The 20,916-nt window shown below is 55.7% G+C and overlaps 1 protein-coding gene across 2 annotated transcripts in view; it reads left to right on the forward strand.

Moving 5' to 3' along the window:
- MARK4 (microtubule affinity regulating kinase 4) overlaps nt 1-20,310 on the forward strand; it is a 28,172-nt gene extending 7,862 nt beyond the window's left edge. Inside the window, exons 5-18 of one of the 2 annotated variants that reach the window (XM_040634153.1) lie at nt 184-249; nt 326-396; nt 1,043-1,099; nt 3,002-3,238; nt 6,120-6,239; nt 6,705-6,804; nt 8,155-8,264; nt 8,371-8,530; nt 11,829-12,046; nt 13,841-13,944; nt 16,258-16,536; nt 16,695-16,774; nt 17,669-17,713; nt 19,001-19,204. In XM_040634153.1, coding sequence (XP_040490087.1) covers nt 184-249; nt 326-396; nt 1,043-1,099; nt 3,002-3,238; nt 6,120-6,239; nt 6,705-6,804; nt 8,155-8,264; nt 8,371-8,530; nt 11,829-12,046; nt 13,841-13,944; nt 16,258-16,536; nt 16,695-16,774; nt 17,669-17,713; nt 19,001-19,065 — 1,712 coding nt within the window. In that variant the 3' untranslated portion in view covers nt 19,066-19,204. Of the gene's footprint in view, nt 1-183; nt 250-325; nt 397-1,042; nt 1,100-3,001; nt 3,239-6,119; nt 6,240-6,704; nt 6,805-8,154; nt 8,265-8,370; nt 8,531-11,828; nt 12,047-13,840; nt 13,945-16,257; nt 16,537-16,694; nt 16,775-17,668; nt 17,714-19,000 lie in introns of both variants that reach the window. The other variant, XM_040634152.1, reaches the window with a different exon arrangement.
- Nucleotides 20,311-20,916: the final 606 nt, after the last annotated feature.

The raw sequence follows: 20,916 nt of genomic DNA on the forward strand, positions 1-20,916 counted from the left end.
GTGGTCAAGTAGGGCTGAGGAGTTTGGAAAATCTTCCCATCAGTAGGGAGCCATGGAGCCTTCTTGAGTAGGGGTGTTCTGGTCAGCACATGTATAGTTACAGAGTGTGGGCCGATCTGGGGGGGTCTCTTCCCGCATAACCCTGCTCTCCCCCTCGCCTCCCACCGTCCCGGGTCTTTGCAGTGAAGCTCTTCGAGGTGATCGAGACAGAGAAGACGCTGTACCTGGTGATGGAATACGCAAGTGCCGGTGAGGCGTCCCTCCCTGCCCTGCCCCCTGCGCCCCCCACGCCCCTCGCTGACCCCGCTTGGCCTCTGCCCTGCAGGAGAAGTGTTTGACTACCTCGTGTCCCACGGCCGTATGAAGGAGAAGGAAGCTCGAGCCAAGTTCCGACAGGTGGGGGCAGTCACGGCTGCGGGCAGGACTGGGAGCGGCGCCCCTGTCCCCGGGCAGAGGGGGTCTGGGGGCGTAAGTCCGGGTGTCCATGAGCGTGCAGACGCCCAGGTGTGGGGGTGCTCTGATGCAGGCGTGCAGGTGTGAGACGTGTGGGTGCAAGGGTGGGCCCGGTGTGTAGGGGTGTGGCTAACAGGTGCCAGGGTCCCGACACATGTGTCTGACTTTGTTGGGGGAAGGGATTTGAGCCAGGGTGCTGGTCCTCGACTGTCCACACGCCCTGGTGGGGCTATACTGGCTGTGTTGGGGCCCAGTGTCTATCTGCGGGTATATGCAGTGTTCTTATGTGCGTTTCCAGATGGGAAAGTCGGGAGGGGACTAGTTGTGATGTCCTGGTTCCAAGGCCCCTGCCGGGAGGGTGTCTAGGAATCTGAGGGTGTCCGGGCGTCTGTGCGGGGATGTGGGTCTGTACAGGGCCCATGGCGTTTCCCGCCGTGATTGAATTGGACCGTGAGGCCCCAGCATCTCGGCCTCTGCCTGGGGGAGGCCTGGGGCCCTGGGTCTTGGTTGTGGGGAGGTTCGTGAGGTCGGAGAGAGGCCGAGGGGTTTGGGGCCACAAGTAACTGACTTTCTCTTCCGTCCCCTCCAGATCGTATCGGCTGTGCACTACTGTCACCAGAAAAACATTGTACACAGGGACCTGAAGGTGAGCCCCCCCACCTCACTACAAGCTCCCCACCTCAGTCCACAGACCCCCCACTTGTCCCCAGTCCCGCCTCCAGTCCCCCTGGGGATCCCCATAGCCTCCACATTCCCCCGCTTTTCTCCCCGTCCTCCCCCCTCAGCATCCAGGACCCCTTGACTCTTTCCCAAACTTCTGTAGCAGAGGAAGACCAGCAGCTGGGGAGCAGGTAGGGTGGTGGGGGCAGGAGGAGAGAACAAAGGAAAAGAAACAAAATGTCCTAGGACACCCCACGCAATTGCGTATGTGCTGAACAAGGACACGGGACGCGATAAGGGGTTCATCACTCTCAGAGCCTCTGGGGCCTTGGCATCTCTCAGACTTTAGGACGTTCAGGAACTTTCGAGAACTGAGGTTTTAGAGACCCAGAGTCACGTGGCCTCTGGGTCTTAGAATCGCAGGCATCTCCAAACTTGAGAAGGACTTTTGAGAGAGAGAGAGAGAGCTCCTGAGCCTCGCTTCGGGAGGGGAAGGGACTCCGCCAGCCTGGACCCCCTGCTCCACACCTCCCACCCTGAGAGAACCACACGTCTCAGGGCTTCTCGACCCAGACCGGAGAGAGAAACATTTGTCCCGCTCAGTCCGGTTGTCTTGACTCTCGTTTCTGGAGCACCTGCGGTGTGCTAGGCCCTGTGCCTTAAGGAAGGTCTTCTCAAGGCATCTGTAGTGAAGGACCGGGTTTGTTTTAGTATTTTCAATTCCCAATCCACCGTGACACATACTTTTGTGAAGTACAGTAAAAATGAAGTGGGAAAAAAAAAAAAAAGATGTCCAAAATACAAGACCAGTTTTTTAGAACTATTATTATTACATTAAAAAAAAAAACACCTTAAAAATCGACTGTCAAATCGCTGTAGAAGTTTCTAGACACACTCTGTACCCACCCCTCTGAGAAAGCCCTTTGAGGCTTGGGAGTTTGCATCACCTGGAGGAGGCACGCCCCCTGGTGGAGGGTCCTGGAAGTAGCTGACAGGGATTTCGGGGGTGTGGTTAGTGCCCGCGGGGGGGGGGGGGGGGGCAACCTGAGGGACCTACCGACCCAGGCACGGGGTTGTGGCTGGGTGGCAGAGCCTCAAACACCAGGAAGGGAAGTGTCACCCCTGAGCAAGTTTGAGATGCCATTACGTTGAGTTGTGTCCGTGTGGGTCCTCTGCCGGGGTTGGGTTGGAGATGGGGAAGGGAGGGGGACCGCAGGGAAGCCGGAGGTGCTGGTGGCCTGGCCGGGGAATGGCCGTGGCTGGGACCGGCCAGACGTGGGCAACACTCTGAAGGGTGGATATGTGTATCCAGATCTGCAGGAGGCAGGAAGCTGGAGGCCCCTTCCACCGTCAAGCCATGGCGAGGCCGGCCTCTTTTGGAGTCTAGCTGTGCCCCTTTCTTGCTGTGGGCACGAGATGGTCTCCCTAAGACTCAGTTTCCTTGCTCGTGAAATGGTGTTTATAAGAATGCATGCTACCAAAAGTAGACAGAACCTTGATTTTTTTTTTCATTTTTATGAGTCTTGAGCAGTCAGTGATCATGTTTTTTTTCCCCTGCTGGGTAAACTGAGGCTCAGAAAGGGGCAGGAGATTGCCTGAGGACCCCCAGCTGTGCAGACCACAAGGCATTATAATGGCTAATGTTATACAGTGCTTACTGGGTACAAAAGATCGAAAGATCGTTTTAGGCCTTTTAGGATTCATTTATGCTCAGACAGCCCTGCGAGGCAGAAGCTATGATTATCCTCCTTCTTTGGCTGAGGAAACTGAGGCCCAGACAGATAAAATCACTGCCCAAGGTCACACAGGGAGTACGGAGTCGGTACGGGAAGGCTCCAGAGCCGGTGCTCCCGTCCGCCCCACACGTCCACCTTCTGCCCTCTCCCAGGCTGAGAACCTCTTGCTGGATGCCGAGGCCAACATCAAGATCGCCGACTTTGGCTTCAGCAACGAGTTTACGCTGGGCTCAAAGCTGGACACGTTCTGTGGGAGCCCCCCGTACGCCGCCCCGGAGCTGTTCCAGGGCAAGAAGTATGACGGGCCGGAGGTGGACATCTGGAGCCTCGGCGTCATCCTGTACACCCTCGTCAGCGGCTCCCTGCCCTTCGACGGGCACAACCTCAAGGTGCTGGGCGGGGCCGGCGTGGAGGTCTTAACCCCCCAGGGGAGGGTCTCCCCGGCCCCCCAGCCCCTCCCCCCCCCTGCTCTGTAGAGGCCCAGAGGGGCGGGACTGGCCTGAGGTCACACAGCAGGACCCAGGTCCCCACGGTCGGTCGTGTGGCTAGCCCATGTGGACCATGGTGCATTAGGGCCCAGGACATGGGCTTTGCAGCCAGCAGGCTTGGGTTCAAATCCCGGCTCCCTCCCTCGTTCCCTCAGTGAACATTTCCCGCCCTCCATGGGGGGGAAGCAGGTTCTCTCGTAGGTTTTATAGATACAGTATGAACAAAAGAGACAAAAATCTCTGCCTCCGAACGTGCTGGACCTCGAGAGCCCGCTAGGTGGGGAAAGCCAATCACAAAGGCCACCCGTGGTGCGATGCCATTTCTCTGAACAAGCACGTCGAGGCAGGAAGCAGACGATTGGTTGCCCGAGGCTGGGGAGTGGGAGAGCAGGCTTCCTCTGGGGGGATGAAAACGTTCTAGAACTGCCTAGTGACAGCCACAGAACTCGGGGAACAACACACTCACAACCTTTGAATCGGGCACATCAAACGGAAAAATCCCTGCCCTCAAGGGAAAGAGCAGAGCCAGGCCGAAAACCAAATAAATAAGCAAAACGTACCTCGTGTCAGAGACTGGCCAGCGCTGTGGGGGAAAGAACTACCTTCCAGGAGACGCTCCGGTAGCTAGCGTGGGGCCACACGGGCCCTGTCAGTCTGTCCAGGGGCATCGCTACTGATGGAACCTTTGGGGGTTAGTTGCAGACACCACGTCCCTCTGTCCCTGGAGGGGACACACAGCAGGTTCCTCCCGAGACGGGGTTATTTTCCTGTCTGCAGCCACACGAGGGGAGAACCGTCGTGGTTCAGTCCTGGCCGTGCTCAGATGTCCTCAGCCGTCCTGAGAGTGTCCTCGTAGCTCTTTCTCTCCCGCTCCAGTGTTGCTCCGGGCTCCCAAGTTGTCCGCAGTTGACCTGTGTCTTTAAAAAGTCTCCTTTCATCTCGAGCGGTTCCTCTGTCTTTCGTGGCGTGGCTTTGTGGAGCTTTGTGGCGCTCGGGCCACTTGGGCCGCAGGGCCCCGCTCAGTTTGGGGTGAGCGGCGTTTCCTCGCGATGGGGTTCCAGTGGTGCGAGCAGGAACACTCGGTCCTGCTTGAGGTGGCCTGCGAGGAGCGCTCAGGAGGTCAGGGAAGTCGCTGCCCAGCACAGGCCGCAAGAGCAGGGACCTGAGTGATGAGGGGGAGGGAGCCCCTTCTCCACAGAGGCCTCCGCCGAGCCACCCGCCCCTCTGAGCCTCAGGCTCCCACTCTGTTCAGCGTCTGTCAGGTAACGAGCCTCGTAGCAGGGGTTCGAGGGCTCGCTGAGATCAGGCATGCAGTGGTTGGGGTCGCAGAATAATCTGAACCCCGAGCATGAAGCCAAGAGACCATTTCAGAGGGTCAGGCCAGCGTCTCACCTGCCCCAGGCCCTTGCCACCTCCTGCTGTCCTGTTTTCTCCACCAGGCCCCTGGAAACCTTTCCAGGCAAAGGAGACAGGCAGCTGGGGGCAGGTCCCCGCTCTGTCATTTCCTTGCAAAGTGGCCTGGGACATACCCCGTTTCTGAACCTGCGTCCCCACCGTAAGATGGGGACGTTAAGCATATGCACTTAGGGCCCCCTAACTTGGTGTCTGAAGCCCGCCCCCCGGGGACCTGGCATCTGGCCCAGAGTGTTAACTCTCAGGAGCCGTGCCAGTGGCGGTGTTGATGGCCCGATGGCTCCTTCTCACCACCTCGTGACAGAGGCGGTGTGGTGCGCTGGTTACACAGCGCGGGCTCCGGAGCTGGGCTGCCTGGGGTTCAGTCCCGGCCCTGCCGTTTTCTGGCTGGACGCTCCTCGCGCAGAAGACTTACCTTCCCTAGGCCTCAGTTTCCTTGTCTGAAAAATGGGCATCATAGCCCGCTTCACAGCTTTGTTGTGAGCACGGATGTCCCACGCATATAAAGCGCTTGGAACCCTGCCCGGCCCGGGGTAAGTGCTCTGCTCTGAAAGTGATACTCATTATTATTAAATATTCACGACCCTTCGGGTTGCGCTGATCTGCAGACCCAGGAGGCTCGCAGGCACATGCCTCTTCCAGGCCTTTTAGGAGAATGCCGGGAAGGGAGCTCCCGGGCCATCCCCAGTCCCCCGCACAGAGTTCCACGCAGAGAATTCCCCCCAACCCCCCCACATCACCTGCCCCCCTCCATTTCCTGAGGATGGAAGGGGCTCCCCCTGGTCCGCCATGGCCTGGTGCGTGGAATTTATTTTCTCCGTCTTGGCAGGGCCCCTCATAAAAGGCCCTTTACCAAAAAAAAGGTCAGCTTGTAAATCAGTTCTCATTCTTGGAGACTGCCAGGGTCTCCTAGTTCTTTGGAAAGACAGGCATGCCTAGGGGAGGGGTGTCCCAGGGGCGGAAGGCGGGTGGGCAGGATCCCCCCCCCCCCACTCTTGCCCCTTCCTAAACAGTACCACTTAACTCTGGGCTGGACATGTGCTGGGCATTTTACTTACACTCACTCGCACCCTGGCCGGTGAAGTGGGTGCTGTGAGCCCTGGGTACAGAGAAGGAGACTCAGGCCCCGAATGCTGCCTCGCGTCCGACCAGGCTTGTAGAAGTCGCTTTCTCTGTGAGGTTTCCTCGGAGTGAAGTTGCCTACAGGGCTCCCATTTCACAGACGGGGTATTGCGGTCAGGAGGGAGGGGTGGGGCTTTGCCACCTGTTGCTTCTGTTTGGGGGTTGGGAGAAAGCTGTGCGTGTGTGCGTGTGCGCGATGGGTAGCGAGGTGGGGCGGAGCCCTCCCGCAGTAACCCCGTCCCCCCAGGAGCTACGGGAGCGAGTCCTCAGAGGGAAGTACCGGGTCCCTTTCTACATGTCAACAGACTGTGAGAGCATCTTGCGGAGATTTTTGGTGCTGAACCCAGCTAAACGCTGTACTCTGGAGGTAAGCCCTGGCCCCACACCCTCCCATGTCAGCCTTCGTGCCCTCACTTTTTTCCCTCTGGGTCCATCTGCCTGAGCTCGTGGCTGGAAGGGGGAGGGGAGACAGGCAGCCCCGGAAAAGGCTCCCGGGCCCGTCTCAACGCCACCCCCAAACAGCTTCGCCTACTCCCCGCCATGCCAGTAATTAGCTAATGAGCTCCTTAGGCTGATTATAGGGTGCTGGGGACCCAGATGATGCGGAGGAGGGAGGTGACATCGGGAGGCTCCGGCAGGGGTGCTGGGGGTGCGGGTGAGGAGGCGCTAGCTGTCAGGAAGCCCTGATTCTGGGGTGCTAGGTCTTGGAGGTGGGGGGGGCGGGGCAGGTAGCCCTACCTGGGGGCCTGCCTGGGCGGTGGGGAGCGTATTTCTCCCGGTTTCTTCTGACATCTGTCTTCCCCCTTCCCTGTCCTGTCCCCGCGTCCTGCAGCAAATCATGAAAGACAAATGGATCAACATCGGCTATGAGGGTGAGGAGTTGAAGCCATACACGGAGCCCGAGGAGGACTTCGGGGACACCAAGCGAATCGGTGAGGGTCAGGGACAGCAGGTGCCCCAGCTCCTCAGAGCAACGGGCCACAGAGCCAGGGGTGGGAGCTTCCCAGCACCTGCCCTTCCGGTCAGCGCATGAGAGAAGTTTGCAAGGCAGTTAGGGAGAGCGGAGAAGTCTAGGCTCTCATCCCTGTGCTGCCACTTTCTAGCTGTGTGACCCTGGGCAAGTGGCTTCTCCTCTCGGTGCTTCTATTTCCTCATCTGTAAAACGGGACAATGGTAGATCCTATCAAGGGTTGTTGTTAATACATTAAATGAATTAATTGACATAAAATACTTAGTTTTGACTATTAAGACACAAAAAGAAATTATAGATCACGTCCAGAAGTGTTTGGGCACAAGTCATCGGTAACGCGCATGTTTGGGGAAAACCCCCATGTGGGCACAGGCCTCACCCACCAACCCGTTGGTCCCAGATCCTCTGGCCTGGAGCCCTTGAACTCTTGATCCCTAAGGCATTAGCCCTGAAAGAGTCCCTTAGGAACTCTCCAGTAACCCTCAAGGCCATCAGAGTTGGCTGCATTAGTCAGGACTTTTGTGGTTGTACATAAGAGAAAACCCAAGCCGTTCTAGCTTAAGCCAATAATAAGACTAATAATAGGCTGAACCATTTGAAACTGCCATTTTTATAGGTCAAAAATTGTTAACGTCAGCCATTTTTTATGGTTATAACCTAATCGTTGTAACCGATTCATTCACATTAACTAAAAAGGCCAGGGTATGCCGGCCTTCAGGCACGGCTGGATTCAGGTGCTCAGACACAGTTGTTGGGAATCCTAGTGGGGGCTTCTTTCCCAGGCAGCTCCGGCCACAGGCACAAGCTGACAACAGCACATCCTAGCGGCCTGGACACCCCATCCAGGATAGGAGCTACTTTCCTAAATGTTCCAATAGAAGCTCTAGGCTGGTGCCCATTGGCTACCCCTGAACCAATCAGTGTGGCTTTGGGGGTGGAATGCTCTGATTGGCCAGAGCCGGGTCATATGCCCACCCTGCCAATCAACGTGATTTTGGGTGTGAAGCATTCCAAAAGGCCAGACCTGGGTCATATGCCTGCCCTGAACCAATCAGTGTGGCCTTGGGGATGGAAGACTCTGTTTGGTCACACCTGGGTTATGTACCTGCTTTAGGGGGTTTGGCACAGGCAGGAGTCGGCCAGGTGATCTGAGCAGGAAAGACTTGTCCTTCCAAGGCAGTCGGGGTGCTGCTGGCAGAAGGGGGAACGGATACTAAACAGGCCGAAGAGCAGACGTTGCTATGTGATGCAGAAACGAGCGGAAGGGAAGGGTCTGGGGAGATTGAACCTCCTCTCCATCCCCCTCTCCCAGAGGTGATGGTGGGTATGGGCTACACGCGGGAAGAAATCAAAGAGGCCTTGACGAGCCAGAAGTACAACGAAGTGACCGCCACCTACCTCCTGCTGGGCAGGAAGACTGAGGTCAGAAGGCGCCAGGGGCATTTGGGATGCGCGATGCCCGGGGTGGAGGGACTTCTGGGGCAGAGGGGACAGAGGCTGAGGCTCCTTATCTGTCATCCTCCTGCAGGAGGGTGGGGACCGGGGCACCCCGGGGCTGGCCCTGGCACGGGTGCGGGCGCCCAGCGACACCACCAATGGAACGAGCTCCAGCAAAGGCACCAGCCACAGCAAAGGACAACGGAGTGCTTCCTCCACCTACCACCGCCAGCGGAGGCATAGCGACTTCTGTGAGTATGGCCCGCACCCTCACACGCCATGGCGGACCCCAAGCCCTCAGACCTGCCTTACATCAGGGTTGTCTGGCCCACAGGCAACAGAAACCCCTGCTCGAGCCAGCTGCAGAGAAGGGAGGAATTTCGTATAAAGAAACATTATAGAGAACTTGGAGGCGGAAACGCACAGCCAGGATCAGGAAGGGATTAGAAACCGAAAAAGCATCCAGAGCAGATACTCTATTTTTCTTGCTTCCTCTCTCTTCCTCTGGCTTTTCCTTTCTCTCTTACTTATCTCACCTTATCTTTTTCCCAATCTGTGCCCTTCTGTCTCCGTGTTAGAGACCAGCCCAAGTCGCGAGATCCAGCCCCATGTCACAGCCCCTTTGGTCTACCCGTCAGGGATAGAGCTCTCACGTCAGGGTTCGCTGTGATCAGGACACAGGAGGACACGTGGCACAAATTGGCTGCTGAGAGCCTGCCCTCTGGCTCTCCTCTGCACTGAAATTTTGAAAGTCCCTTCCTCGGGGAAGGGGGCTGGGCAGACACCTTCTGTACCCCACGTTCTGTAACTGAAAGATGTCATCCGCAGAAGATAGAGCTGGCCACCACCGCCACAGACTAGGCATGGAAACTTCCGAGAGGTCTCTTACCCACACCCTTCTCAGATGTGAATCCTCCCAACTATTCTTTTTTTTTAATTTTTTAAAGATTTTATTTATTTCCGTGAGAATGTGCACAGATAGATAAAATCCCAACTATTCTTTAAACAGCTCTATTGAGATACAATTCACATACCAAGCTCTGCAGATTGCCCTATCCTGGACATTTCGTGTAAGCAGAATTATACAATATGTGGCCCTTTGTGTCTGGCTCCTTTCACTTAGGATAACGTTTTCATCCACGGTTTAGTGTGGGCGAGCACTTCATCCCTTTTAATAGCCCAGTATATTCCGTGTCGTGGACCTACCACATTTTGGTTTTCCATTCGTCAGCTGAGGAACAACATTGTGTTGTTTTTGCCGTTTGGCACTTGCGAATAATGCTGCCATGACAGTCCATGTACCGGGTTCCGTATGGATGTATGCGTCCGTTTCTCAGGCATGTAGCTAGGAGTGGACTTGCCGGGTCACGTGGTAACGCCGAGTTTAGCCGTGTAAGGAACGGCCAGCGTGGTGTCCGACTGTCCCTTATTTTGCAGCCCTATTTCATAACGCTTTACTCTGGGACAGGCACTAGCATGGGGACGGGGGTGTCAGGGAAACTCAAGCCCGGTCCTAAGCAGGAAGGGTGGGATTCTGGATGGTCAAGCCATTCCCCTTCCCCTGGAATTCCTCTTTCCACCTATAAAATAGCCAGGTTGGCACAGAAGGTCGCTAAGAAGCTTGTGACTCGAACATCCTCTGGTTACAACATATAACCTTAAAGAACACCCACATGGAGACCTTCTGGGCTTCCGGGATTCTTGGAGGATTGTCGACGGGTGCCCCGTGCCCCTCTTTGCAGAGCCTGTTACGGTGCTGGGACTTTGGGGCATTAAATTTCCTGAGGACATAACACGTAGAAGTTTCAACTCTCCAAAGTTCGTGAACACACTTAAACCCGCTGGTTCTGAGACCATGATTTCCTAAGATGTTCCAAGGGACCAGATGTGTTTGTTTTGTTTTTGAGATGAATACAGTCACAGTCTTCAAGGTTTGATAGTACAAGGAGGGTAGACAGTAAAAAAGTTTTCATCAAACACCCATCTCCAGCCTCCAGTTGTCCTTGGAGGCAGCCCCTGTGACCAGTTTGGGAGCGAGTTTATCCATCTATAAAGAGTTAATCCCTGAACAAGGCAGGGGTTAGGATACCAACCCCCTGTGCTGTTGAAAACCCACGTATAACTTTCGACTCCCCCCAAATGTAACTGCTAATAGCCTGCCGTTGACCGAAAGCCTCACGGATAACATAGTCCGTCCACACATACATGTGGTATGGGGTAGATACCATATTCGTACCATAAAGCAAGCTAGAGAACAGAAAATGTCCTTCTGAGAGTCGTCGGGAAAAGACGTCTGCAGTACGGTACGGTATTTATCGAAACACATCCACATAGAAGTGGCCCCGCAGAATTCCAACCCGTGTTTTCAAGGGTTGACTGTATATAAAGACAGATATGGAAAGGAGATAGAGAAGAAGAAAAGAAACGTAGGGGCGCCTGGGTGGCTCAGTCGCTTGAGCTTTTGACTCTGGATTTTGGCTCAGATCGTGAGGTCGCGAGATCCAGCCCCATGTCACAGGCTCCGCGCTCAGTGGGGAGTCGGCTTGAGATTCTCTCTCCCTCTGCCCCTCCCCCCTTAAAAAAGTTAAAAAAAAAAAAAGACATAAAGATATATAAATACAATGCTAACCTAGTCATATACCACGAAGGTAATATTCTCACCTTTTAAGACAAATGATAGCCTTTTAAGATATTCACGTATAAGCAAGTAAATAGAGATACACAGGAATCTGCACATTTCACCTTATACAAATGACCTCACGCCTCAGACCTCAGGCCCTGCCTTTTCTGCTCTGCGGTCTGTCTTGAAGATCATTCTGTCTTGGTACATAAGCAGCTCCCGCCTTGTAGCTGCGTGGTATTCCAGCGTACAGGGGTACCGTGACGTCACTTAGCCATTCCCCTCTTAAGGGGCACTTTGGCCACTCCCAATCTTTTGGCCTTAAAAAACCATAGCGATGCGGGGCGTCTGGGTGGCTCCGTCGGTTAAGTGTCTGACATCGGCTTAGGTCATTGATCTTAGGGTCCAGGCATCAAGCCCCATGTCAGGCTCCATGCTCAGTGTGGAGTCCATTTGTCCCTCTCCCTCTGTCCCTTCCCCTGCTCGTTCTCTCTCTCCCTCAAATAAATAAAATCTTTTTAAGAAATAGCGATGCGGGGCGCGTGGGTGGCTCAGTCAGTTAAGCATCTGCCTTCAGCTCAGATCATGGTCTCGGGGTCCTGGGATCGAGCCCCGCATCGGGCTCCCTGCTCAGCAGGGAGTCTGCTTGTCCCTCTCTCTGGCCCTCCCGCCCAACACATGCTTTCTCTTTCTCTCTCATAAATAAAATCTTAGGGGAAAAAAAGCGATGCCGTGAATAACCTACATGGGCATCGTGTCATTTCCATGGAGTTGGGGGGCAGTGTGTGCATTCGTCACGCGGACAGATAGTGTCAGCCCATGTGGAGCTTGCAGCCTATGTGAGGAATTCTGAGGTTCTAAGGATCACCCAGAGTAGGTTCTGGCTCTTCCAGGTGACATGAGCCCTAACTGTCCCCTCCCTCCACCAGGTGGCCCATCCCCCGCACCCCTGCACCCCAAGCGCAGCCCAACCAGCACCGGGGAGACGGAGCTGAAGGAGGAGCGCCTGCCAGGCCGGAAGGCGAGCTGCAGTGCTGCTGGAAGCGGGAGCCGGGGGCTGCCCCCTTCCAGCCCCATGGTCAGCAGCGCCCACAACCCCAACAAGGCAGAGATCCCAGAGCGGCGGAAGGACAGCACGAGCACCCCTGTGAGTGGCCAGGGCTGGGGGTGTGGCCGCCTGGTTCACACTTTTCCGACCCTGCTGTTCCGCAGACCACCACCCAGGACTCCTTGTTCTGTCTGTTCGTTCGTTCAGCCCATGGGCATTTGAGGGCTCTCTCTCTGCCCGAGCTTGTGCCGGACGCCAGCGTAGAAATTAGCCTTCAGTGTCAGAAAGAAGCACTCTCCTTGCTTAGGTAGGAAGGATTTCATACAGGGGATGAGGTACTTATGAAGTTGTAGGAAGGGCTGGCGGGGCAGGCAGCGGGTTAGACATCACCACCGCAGACCTGACCCACGGAGGGGGCTGCCGCCTCTGGGCGGATCCTAGCGCTGTTGAGTTTCCAGAACACATGGTCATGACCGTAATTCAAGACTCAGAAACTTTGTTCTCTACCAAAAGGGCCCCTCAATGCCGGGAACTCTAAAAACAGGCACTGGGGCTCTGCTGAGGCAAAGACCCTCATCTCGTGACCTTGCCCATGTGAGCAGAAGTCACAGGGGACAGAAGGCCACTGCTACCCCATTGCCACCTTCCAGATCTTCCTGAGTGCAAAGGTTGGCAGAACCCATTCATACGTGGGTCCTGAGCTGCAGAGGCGTCTGGGGAATGTGGTATTTGGCTCTCCTCCTTCTGCAGCTCCTTAAAACAGGTGGTTGAGGAGCATAAATAGCCCCCCGCCCCCCATCAGAGCCAAGAGTGGAGGCAGGTCATAGGTAAGGGGTCAGCCCTCTGAGGCCACACAGACCAGAGCTTGAATTGCATTGGTGAGCTGTGTGGCCTTGAGCAAGTGACTTCACCTCTCTGAGCCTCAGTATTCCACCCCGTGAAATGGACTCATCCGAGGACTTGGATTGTCATGAGGCCCTTGTAAGATCTTGGACATAAACTAACCGCCCACAGCGTCCTGCTCAGTAAGCACTCAATACATGAAGGCTCTCGTTGTTGTTAAGATAAGCCCACACCTCAAAAAGGTAGAAAAAGAACAGCAAATTAGCCCCCCCAAAGTAGAAGGAAGAAAATAATAGAAGTCAATAAAGGAAGAAGAAACAGAAAAGCTAAACAGTCTTATGTTCTTGTTCAAGACCTGGAATCCATAACTTAAAACTTTCCCAGAAAGAAAATTCCAGGCTCCAAGTGGTGGAGTTCGGCCAAACACTGAAAGAAGGAATAACACCAAGCTTAGAGAAACTTCCAGAGGATCGAAAACCAGGGATCACGTCCCAGCACGTTTGGGGAGGCGGCATAATCCCGACGCGCACTCCCTGACCCGAGGGGGGTTGCAGTCCAGGGCAGGTGGGGATGGATAAGGGGACAGATACTGACGATACAAAGTGATCGAGGTGGTAGTGGGGGCCCCAAGAAGGCACCTGACTCAGCCGGCTATATTATGAACCGACACCTGGAAGATACATAGGTGTGAGTGGAGGGGAAAGGTGGGAGGAGTACCCAAGCAGGTGGGCCGGCCGTGCAAAGGCCAGGAGGAGACAGCTTCACGCGGCTGGCCTGTACCCAGGTGGGGCAGAGCTGGAAGGGTGGGCAAGCCTGCCCCCTGGGCACCGCCCTGACCCGCTGTCCCTCAGCACCCCTGTCTCAGCTCCCTGACCCTTAGCCTGAGTTGCCAGGATGGCTGGTTAACCTTTCCTTTCTCCCAGAGTAAACCATCACCTGCTCAGCCTTGGCCCCTGCCTCGGTCATAGTGAGGGAGGCCAGGGAGGATAAGTGGGCAGTTAAGAGGTATCCCTCCACCCCCTCACTCCCTCCTGGCCATGTCTCCCACAGAACAACCTTCCTCCCAGCATGATGACCCGCAGAAACACCTACGTTTGCACAGAACGCCCTGGGGCTGAGCGCCCATCCCTGTTGCCAAACGGCAAAGAGAACAGGTATGGAGAGGGGGCAGCAGCGGGGAGCGGGGTGTAAGGGAGCGGGGCCCTCCTTGATCGAAGATGATAACCATTGTGGGGAAGCGGTGCCATGGGGCCTGGGGAGTGTGTGTGTCTGCCCTTCCCTTGGCAGAATCTACCCATGTCCTCCCCACCCCCACCCCCAGGCTGACCCCCCCTGAAATCTTCCCTTCTTAATTAATTAGTTAGTCATCGGCCCCAGGAAAGCAGTCTGCCCTGTTCTCCGCCTACAAGCCTTGGGAAACTGAGTTGATTTTTTTTTTTTTTTGAATGATCAATTTTTAGAACTTGAGAGAAGCCCCAGAATGTCACAGCTTCAACATCCTCTTGTTGGCTGATTTTCAAACTAGTTTTCCTGAGTCTGTTCGGTCTCTTTCAGCTGGCAAGTGAGGGAAACCAGTGCAGACTGGCTGGAGAATAAAAAGGGAATGAATTAGGGGCGCCTGGCTGGTGCAGTCGGTAGAGCACGCGACTCTTGATCTCAGGGTCGTGAGTTCAAGCCCCACGTTAGGCATGGAGCCTACTTAAAAAAACAGGGGAGGGGGGAGAGAGGGATGAATTAGTTCACGTCAAGATTCAAATCCAGGAGTGGGGCGGGCTTCAGGATAATGACATTCCCACCCACCAGGACTCCAGGGCGCGACACCAAGGTGCACTGTGGGGAACACCTGACATGCGTGTTACTGTTTGGTGGGGACAGGATATGGCGTGGTTGAAAGCAGTGATTCTGTGGCTGCTGAGTTCTAAGTTCAAATATTGCCTCTGCACTGTGCTAGCAGGATGACCTCGGGCGAGTCTCTGAGCCTCGGTTTCCTCCTCTGTAAGATGCGGGGCTAATGTCTTCCGCCTCTAGGCCCCGTTAGGGGGATCCGGTGGAGATCAAGTGCGTCCTGTGCCTGGCACAGGGTCTGTGACATAGAAGGCATTCGATGAGGAAGTGCTTATTTTGTGGTCATTAAATAAAAATAATAGTGAGTATTCATCAAGCAGGAACTGTATGCCAGGCTTTAGTGTGTATTCGCTGGTTGAATGCCCCTGACAACTCTGGGAGGTAGATCCCAGTATCTCCATTTTACAGCTAAGGAAATGAGGCTCAGAGAGGTTAAGTAACTTGTCCAAGGCCACACAGCTGCTAAGTCAAGGAGCAAAGATTCCAGACTGACTCCAGCTTGTGTATTTGTAAACAGTATAGTGCACAGCCTTCCAGCTTTGGTCGAGAGGCGGTATCAGTTGGATTGTAGCCTCAGCTGGTGTAATGAAGAGACCCCAGGGGACAGTGGCTTACATGAGAAGGAGGTTTAGGCCTCTCTGATAGAGCCATCTGGAGGTAGGCAGGCAGGGTCCTCCAAGGACCCAGATTGTTTCTGCCAAACTCAGCCTGAGGCTCCAGCTCTGGGACTGAGGCCACTGCACCAGCTGCCACCATTTCTCAACCAGCAAGAAGGATGGAAAGAGAGGCATGCAAGCTGCATGCTTTTTAGAGGCCTGACCCAGAAATGGGACAAAGTACTTCTGCTTGTATCCCATTGGCCAGAGAATAGTCACATGACCACCCCTAACTGCAAGGGAGCTGGGAAATGTAGTCTCTGGCTGGGTGGCCATGTGCAACGCTCACACCCTTAGCAAGGAGGACGGATTCCAAGGGAGAGGTAGTGGCATCTGCCACAGCGTTCCCTCTTAGAGATCCAGACTGGTCCTGGGGTCCTTGGAAGGATACAAATTGTAGGTCTGGCCCCTCCTGTCAGGACTGGGAGGGTCTGGAGGAGGGTCCTGGGACGCTGGAGCCACCACTGTCCACACAACATCTTGCGACAATTAGGAAGAGGGTCCTTTCTCACCTGTCACAAAATTTATCATACTGAGTATAAGTACCTTTGATGTTCACATCTATTCCTATCCCGAGTTTGAATAATGAAAGTTCAGATAGCGAAGTATTTGCAAAGTTGATTTGGCTCCTGAGGTTTGGATGGCAAATGGCAAAGGATTCATCAAAAAAGGTATCTGAACCTGTTCAGCTGCTGAGTTTAGAGAGAGGATAGTTAGGTACGTTTGGAGCGGGTAGGGTTTGAAGAAAGGACGGTTTGAAGGAGAGATGACTTAGGAAAAAGAAGAGTCAGTAAAAAAGCTAGGGTTTTATAGTACACAGCATGCCCAACTGTACATGGCAGCCCTGTATCTGAGCTCTAAGTTTTTAATGTTTCTGATCTCAAGACAGGACAGTGAAGAATCAGAGAGACTGGGGCCTTGGCCTGCCTGGAGACCCCACTCTGACTTGTTCCTTTCTGCCCACAGCTCGGGTACCCCACGGGTGCCCCCCGCCTCTCCCTCTAGTCACAGCCTGGCTCCCCCATCGGGGGAGCGGAGCCGCCTGGCACGTGGTTCCACCATCCGCAGCACCTTCCATGGTGGCCAGGTCCGGGACCGGAGGGCAGGGGGCGGGGGAGGCGGGGGTGTGCAGAACGGGCCCCCCGCCTCTCCCACGCTGGCCCACGAGGCCACACACCTGCCCACTGGGCGGCCCCGCCCCACCACCAACCTCTTCACCAAGCTGACCTCCAAACTGACCCGAAGGTGAGCCCCATGGACGTGGGGGGTGGGGGTGGGGTGGGGGGCAATGGGTCCTAACCTGTCTTCTACTCTGCTCTGCCTTCTGTACCCCATCATCTCCTCCTTTTCCTCCTCTTTCTCCTCCTCCTCCGTCACCCTTCACCTCCCTCCTCACACTACAGGGTTACCCTCGATCCCTCTAAACGGCAGAACTCTAACCGCTGCGTTTCGGGCGCCTCTCTGCCCCAGGGATCCAAGATCAGTAAGTCCTGTCCACCCTCCACTGTCCCTGGCTCTGCTTCCCTGTCTGCATGTCTGACCTGTGTGTACAGGGGTGGGGGAGGCGGACTGTGTGTGTGCGGGAGGAGGACTGGTTGTGGGGTCTGGCTGTTCATTTTACGCATTTAATAAACAGTAGTCTGGCCTCTGGAGCCAGACTCTTGAGGTTCAGACCCCAGCTCTGCTGAGTGACCTTGAGGAAATCACTCAACCTCTCTGGGCCTTGCTTTCCTCTTCTGTAAGGTGGGGATAGAAATAACAGTGCCTTCCTTGTAGGGTTGTCCTGTGGACAAAATGAGGTGGTATATGGACTGAGCTTAGAATGCTGCCTTGGAAAATGATTTATGTTTATTCACTGAGCGCCTGTTGTGTGCCTGGCCCTATCTTAGACCCTGGAGTAGAGTGAACAGAATCTATAAAATCCCAGCCCAGGCAGCGCCGACATTCTCCTCGGAGATCCAGACAGTAAATAAGTACTGAGAAGAAAACTAGAGCAGGGAAGAGAGGTGCAGTTTTAAATGGAGCAGGCCTCACTGAGGAGGTGCCGTTTGAGCAAAGCCTGAAGGAGGGGTGCGTGTGTGTGTCCTTGTCCTTCTATATGTAGGTGTGTGTCTCTGCCCAACCCCTTTCTCTCTTGTCTTCCAAATTCTTCAGTATCTTTCCTCCGACCTGCACTAACCATTTCAGAAGGGGCTCCCCTTCTGGGCATGGAGAGGGAGTTCAGATCTTGACTCCCAGCCCTCCCCAGCCCAGCTCCAGCCAACAGAAAGGGACCGGGACCAGAGGCAGGGGCTGCCCAGAGTCCTGGAGGCCGGGGGTTGGGGGAGGGGGCGCTGTATGTGCGGATTAGACACTCTGCCCCCCTCCCCTGCTCTAGGGTCACAGACGAACCTGAGAGAATCGGGGGACCTGAGGTCACAAGGTGAGTGCCTGTGCCTACACCCCTGACCGCCACACCTGCCCCACCCCCTTAGCGTGCCTCAGACCCTGCTCGTGTCCGCACCTCCCCTGTCCACCACCCCCATGCCTATAGATGGGACCTGAGCCTCATCCCCAAGCCAGCTTCCTAAACTCTCGCTCAGATCCTCCTTCCTCTACCCGCACCTCTTATGCCCCGCCCCCACAACTTCCTCTCATTTCCATTCCCATCTGTGCACACTGTCCCTTGACCATCCTCACGTCCAGCCTCTTCCATGTATGACCAACTCCTGCTGTCAACAGCACACCTCCTCCCCCTCTCATCCAACAAGGCGCAACTGTTGCCGCAGCTCGGGCAAACGTTACCTATACAGCCCCAGATGGTACGCAGTTTAGGCTTTGAGGGCCAGGTCATCTCCCTCATGCCTGTTCGGCTCTGCCATTGTCATGCAAAAGCAGCTGTAGTCCGTACAAAAACGGACGGGCATGGCCGGGTTCCAGTAACTCTTATTTACAAAAGCAAGCAGCCCTGTACCTCGCCCACCCTGCTTCAGTTTGACACAATCCCCGTGTAAAGACCCCTGTGCAAATAAAGAACCTCCCCACCAGTCCCAAAGGTCCCAGGACTGACTCTCATTGGCTGGAACCGAGTCACATGTCCATCCCATACCAATGCCTGTGGCCGGAAGGGTGGAGTACTCTGGTGGGATATAGTCATATGCTCCTCTTTGAACCAATCACAGCAGGCAGGGAGGTGGAATGCTCTCATTGGCTAGAACCGAGTCACGTGTTCAGCTTGGCGCTGAGAGGCCGAGTGGGCCATGCGTAAACTGGGAAGACTGGGTGTGCAATGCTTCTCAAGAGGAGCGCTCTTGGTACTTTAGGCGGAACATTCCTTTGTTGTGCGGGGCTTCTCACATGGTGCAGAACGTGTATCCTCCCTGAACGCCCCCTCCCAACCTAATAAATGTCAGCGGCACCCCCCATCCCAAGACATCGCGATAATCTAAAAGCCCCCGGACATTTCCAGATACCCCTTGGGAGGTCGCGCACATCGCTTCCACTGACACCTAGGAACTTAGAGACAAGGCGGCGCCTGGCTGCCGCGGAGGCTGGGAAATGTAGTCTCCAGCTGGCCCTCGATCTGTACAGCTGAACCCCTGTCACTGCCCCTGGGGTACGAGAGGGTGGCGGGTTGCGAGGGACGTCTAGGAGTCTGTCCCCAGGTGGGCACAGTGGGTCGCCTTCCGCTCCTCTCCTATCTTTGACCGCTAATATCTTCCCGCCCCAGTTGCCATCTACCTTGGGATCAAACGGAAACCGCCCCCCGGCTACTCCGATTCCCCTGGAGTGTGAAGCTGACCAGCTCACGCCCGCCCGAGGCCCTGATGGCAGCTCTGCGCCAGGCCACCGCGGCCGCCCGCTGCCGCTGCCGCCAGCCACAGCCGTTCCTGCTGGCCTGCCTGCACGGGGGTGCGGGCGGGCCCGAGCCCCTGTCCCACTTCGAAGTGGAGGTCTGCCAGCTGCCCCGGCCGGGCCTGCGGGGAGTTCTCTTCCGCCGCGTGGCGGGCACCGCCCTGGCCTTCCGCACCCTCGTCACCCGCATCTCCAACGACCTCGAGCTCTGAGCCGCCACGGCCCGGGTCCCCTCTTCTTCCTCTCCCTCGTGCCCTTCACCTCCACAGCAGGGAAAGGGGTCAGGGAGGGGGCGTCTCCCTCTGTCATCACCTCGGTTCCCGCGAACCCGATGTGGGGACAGAGACTGTCCCCCGTGCTGTTCTCCGGGGCCGTTGGGCAGGAGAGAAGCGTGAGGGGGCCGAGCAGGGGGAGCTGGCCCCTTCCTGGAGCCTCCAGCTGGTCCTGTCCCCCCTCACCCTGCCGGGGGGCACCCAAGAAGACTTTAGGGGCAGAAAAGGAAACTGAGGAAACTCTTCCATCCCTGCCCCCCACCACGAACTCAAGAATTAGGCCTTGGGCAGGGGCAGGAAGGGTTGCTGAGCCTAAAGACTGGAGAATGGGGGTGCTGGGAGTGGGAGAGAGGCAGATTCCTTCCCCTCCCCTCCCCTCATGCTCGACCCCCCACCCCCCTTCCTGCCCCAGGCTGGCGCGGGGCAATTTGTACAAATCCTTGTAAATACCCCCCACACCCTCCCCTCTGCAGAGATCTCTTGAGGAGCTGCCGCTGTCACCTCCGGTTTTTAAGTTATTACACCCCCCCTCCTCCTGTCAGCCCCCTCACCTGCAGCCTGTCGCCCAATAAACTTAGGAGAGTCCCCCTCCCCCACGCTGACCCCGGGCTTTTCCTTCCCTGCCCTCACCTGCGAGTGAGACGAGGAGGAGGCGGTGTGTGACTTTGGGCCAGTGGTTCCTCCTCTCTGAGCCTCCGTTTTCTCAGCTGCAGACTGGGCGTGGTGGGGGTGTGAGGGTCAAGGATGATGGCGGAGGAGGGCAGGACAGAACTCGGCCTCATCCACGAGGCCCCCAGTTCCTATATCGGTCCCCCATTCATCCAGTCACGTGCCCGCCCACATGTTATTCCGGACTCTAAGCCACTTCCTACTCCAGTAGTACATTTATTCAATAAACAGTCATTGACCTGTGCCTACTCCGTGCCAGGCCCGGTGCTGGACACGGAGACAGGAGGAGCCCCTGTCTGTGGCGGACGTGGGTTCTGACACAAAACACTAGAGAAACCGTTGCTTTGCGGAGCCCAGAACAGAGCGGGAGGGGAGTCGGGGAAATGATGCTGAAGTTGGGCTCGGAAGGATGAGTAGGAGTTGAGCGGGTTTGGGGTATGCCCTGGCAAAAGCCGGGGGTGGGGGGGGTGGTGAGGAGTGCATGATAGACTTTCAGAGAACCGTGGGTAATTTCAGTATGGCTGCTCTGTTGGGGGTGGTGGAGAATTAGCAAGAGAAATGCTGTATTAGGACTAATGATCCATCTACACTTAAGCAAAAAGGTTATTCGTTTGTTTATGTTCCTTAACGGTGTGGGGGCACCTGACTTCAGGTAGGGCTGAACCCAGGCAGCTGGCCATCTCAGCTTGGCTTTTTTCAGTGTGAGTTTAATAGTTTCAGCCCGTAGTTCCATCAGGCACACTCCCTGATGGCAGAGATGACCCCAGCATTTCCAACCTCTCTTCCCTTTGCCTAGTTTCTGCAGCAGAAAGTTCCTCCTTGCCAACTTTTGTCAAAAGTCCCAAGACAG

Source organism: Ursus maritimus, unplaced genomic scaffold (assembly GCF_017311325.1).
Source record: "Ursus maritimus isolate PB19 unplaced genomic scaffold, ASM1731132v1 scaffold_19, whole genome shotgun sequence".
In the NCBI taxonomy this organism is placed as follows: domain Eukaryota; kingdom Metazoa; phylum Chordata; class Mammalia; order Carnivora; family Ursidae; genus Ursus; species Ursus maritimus.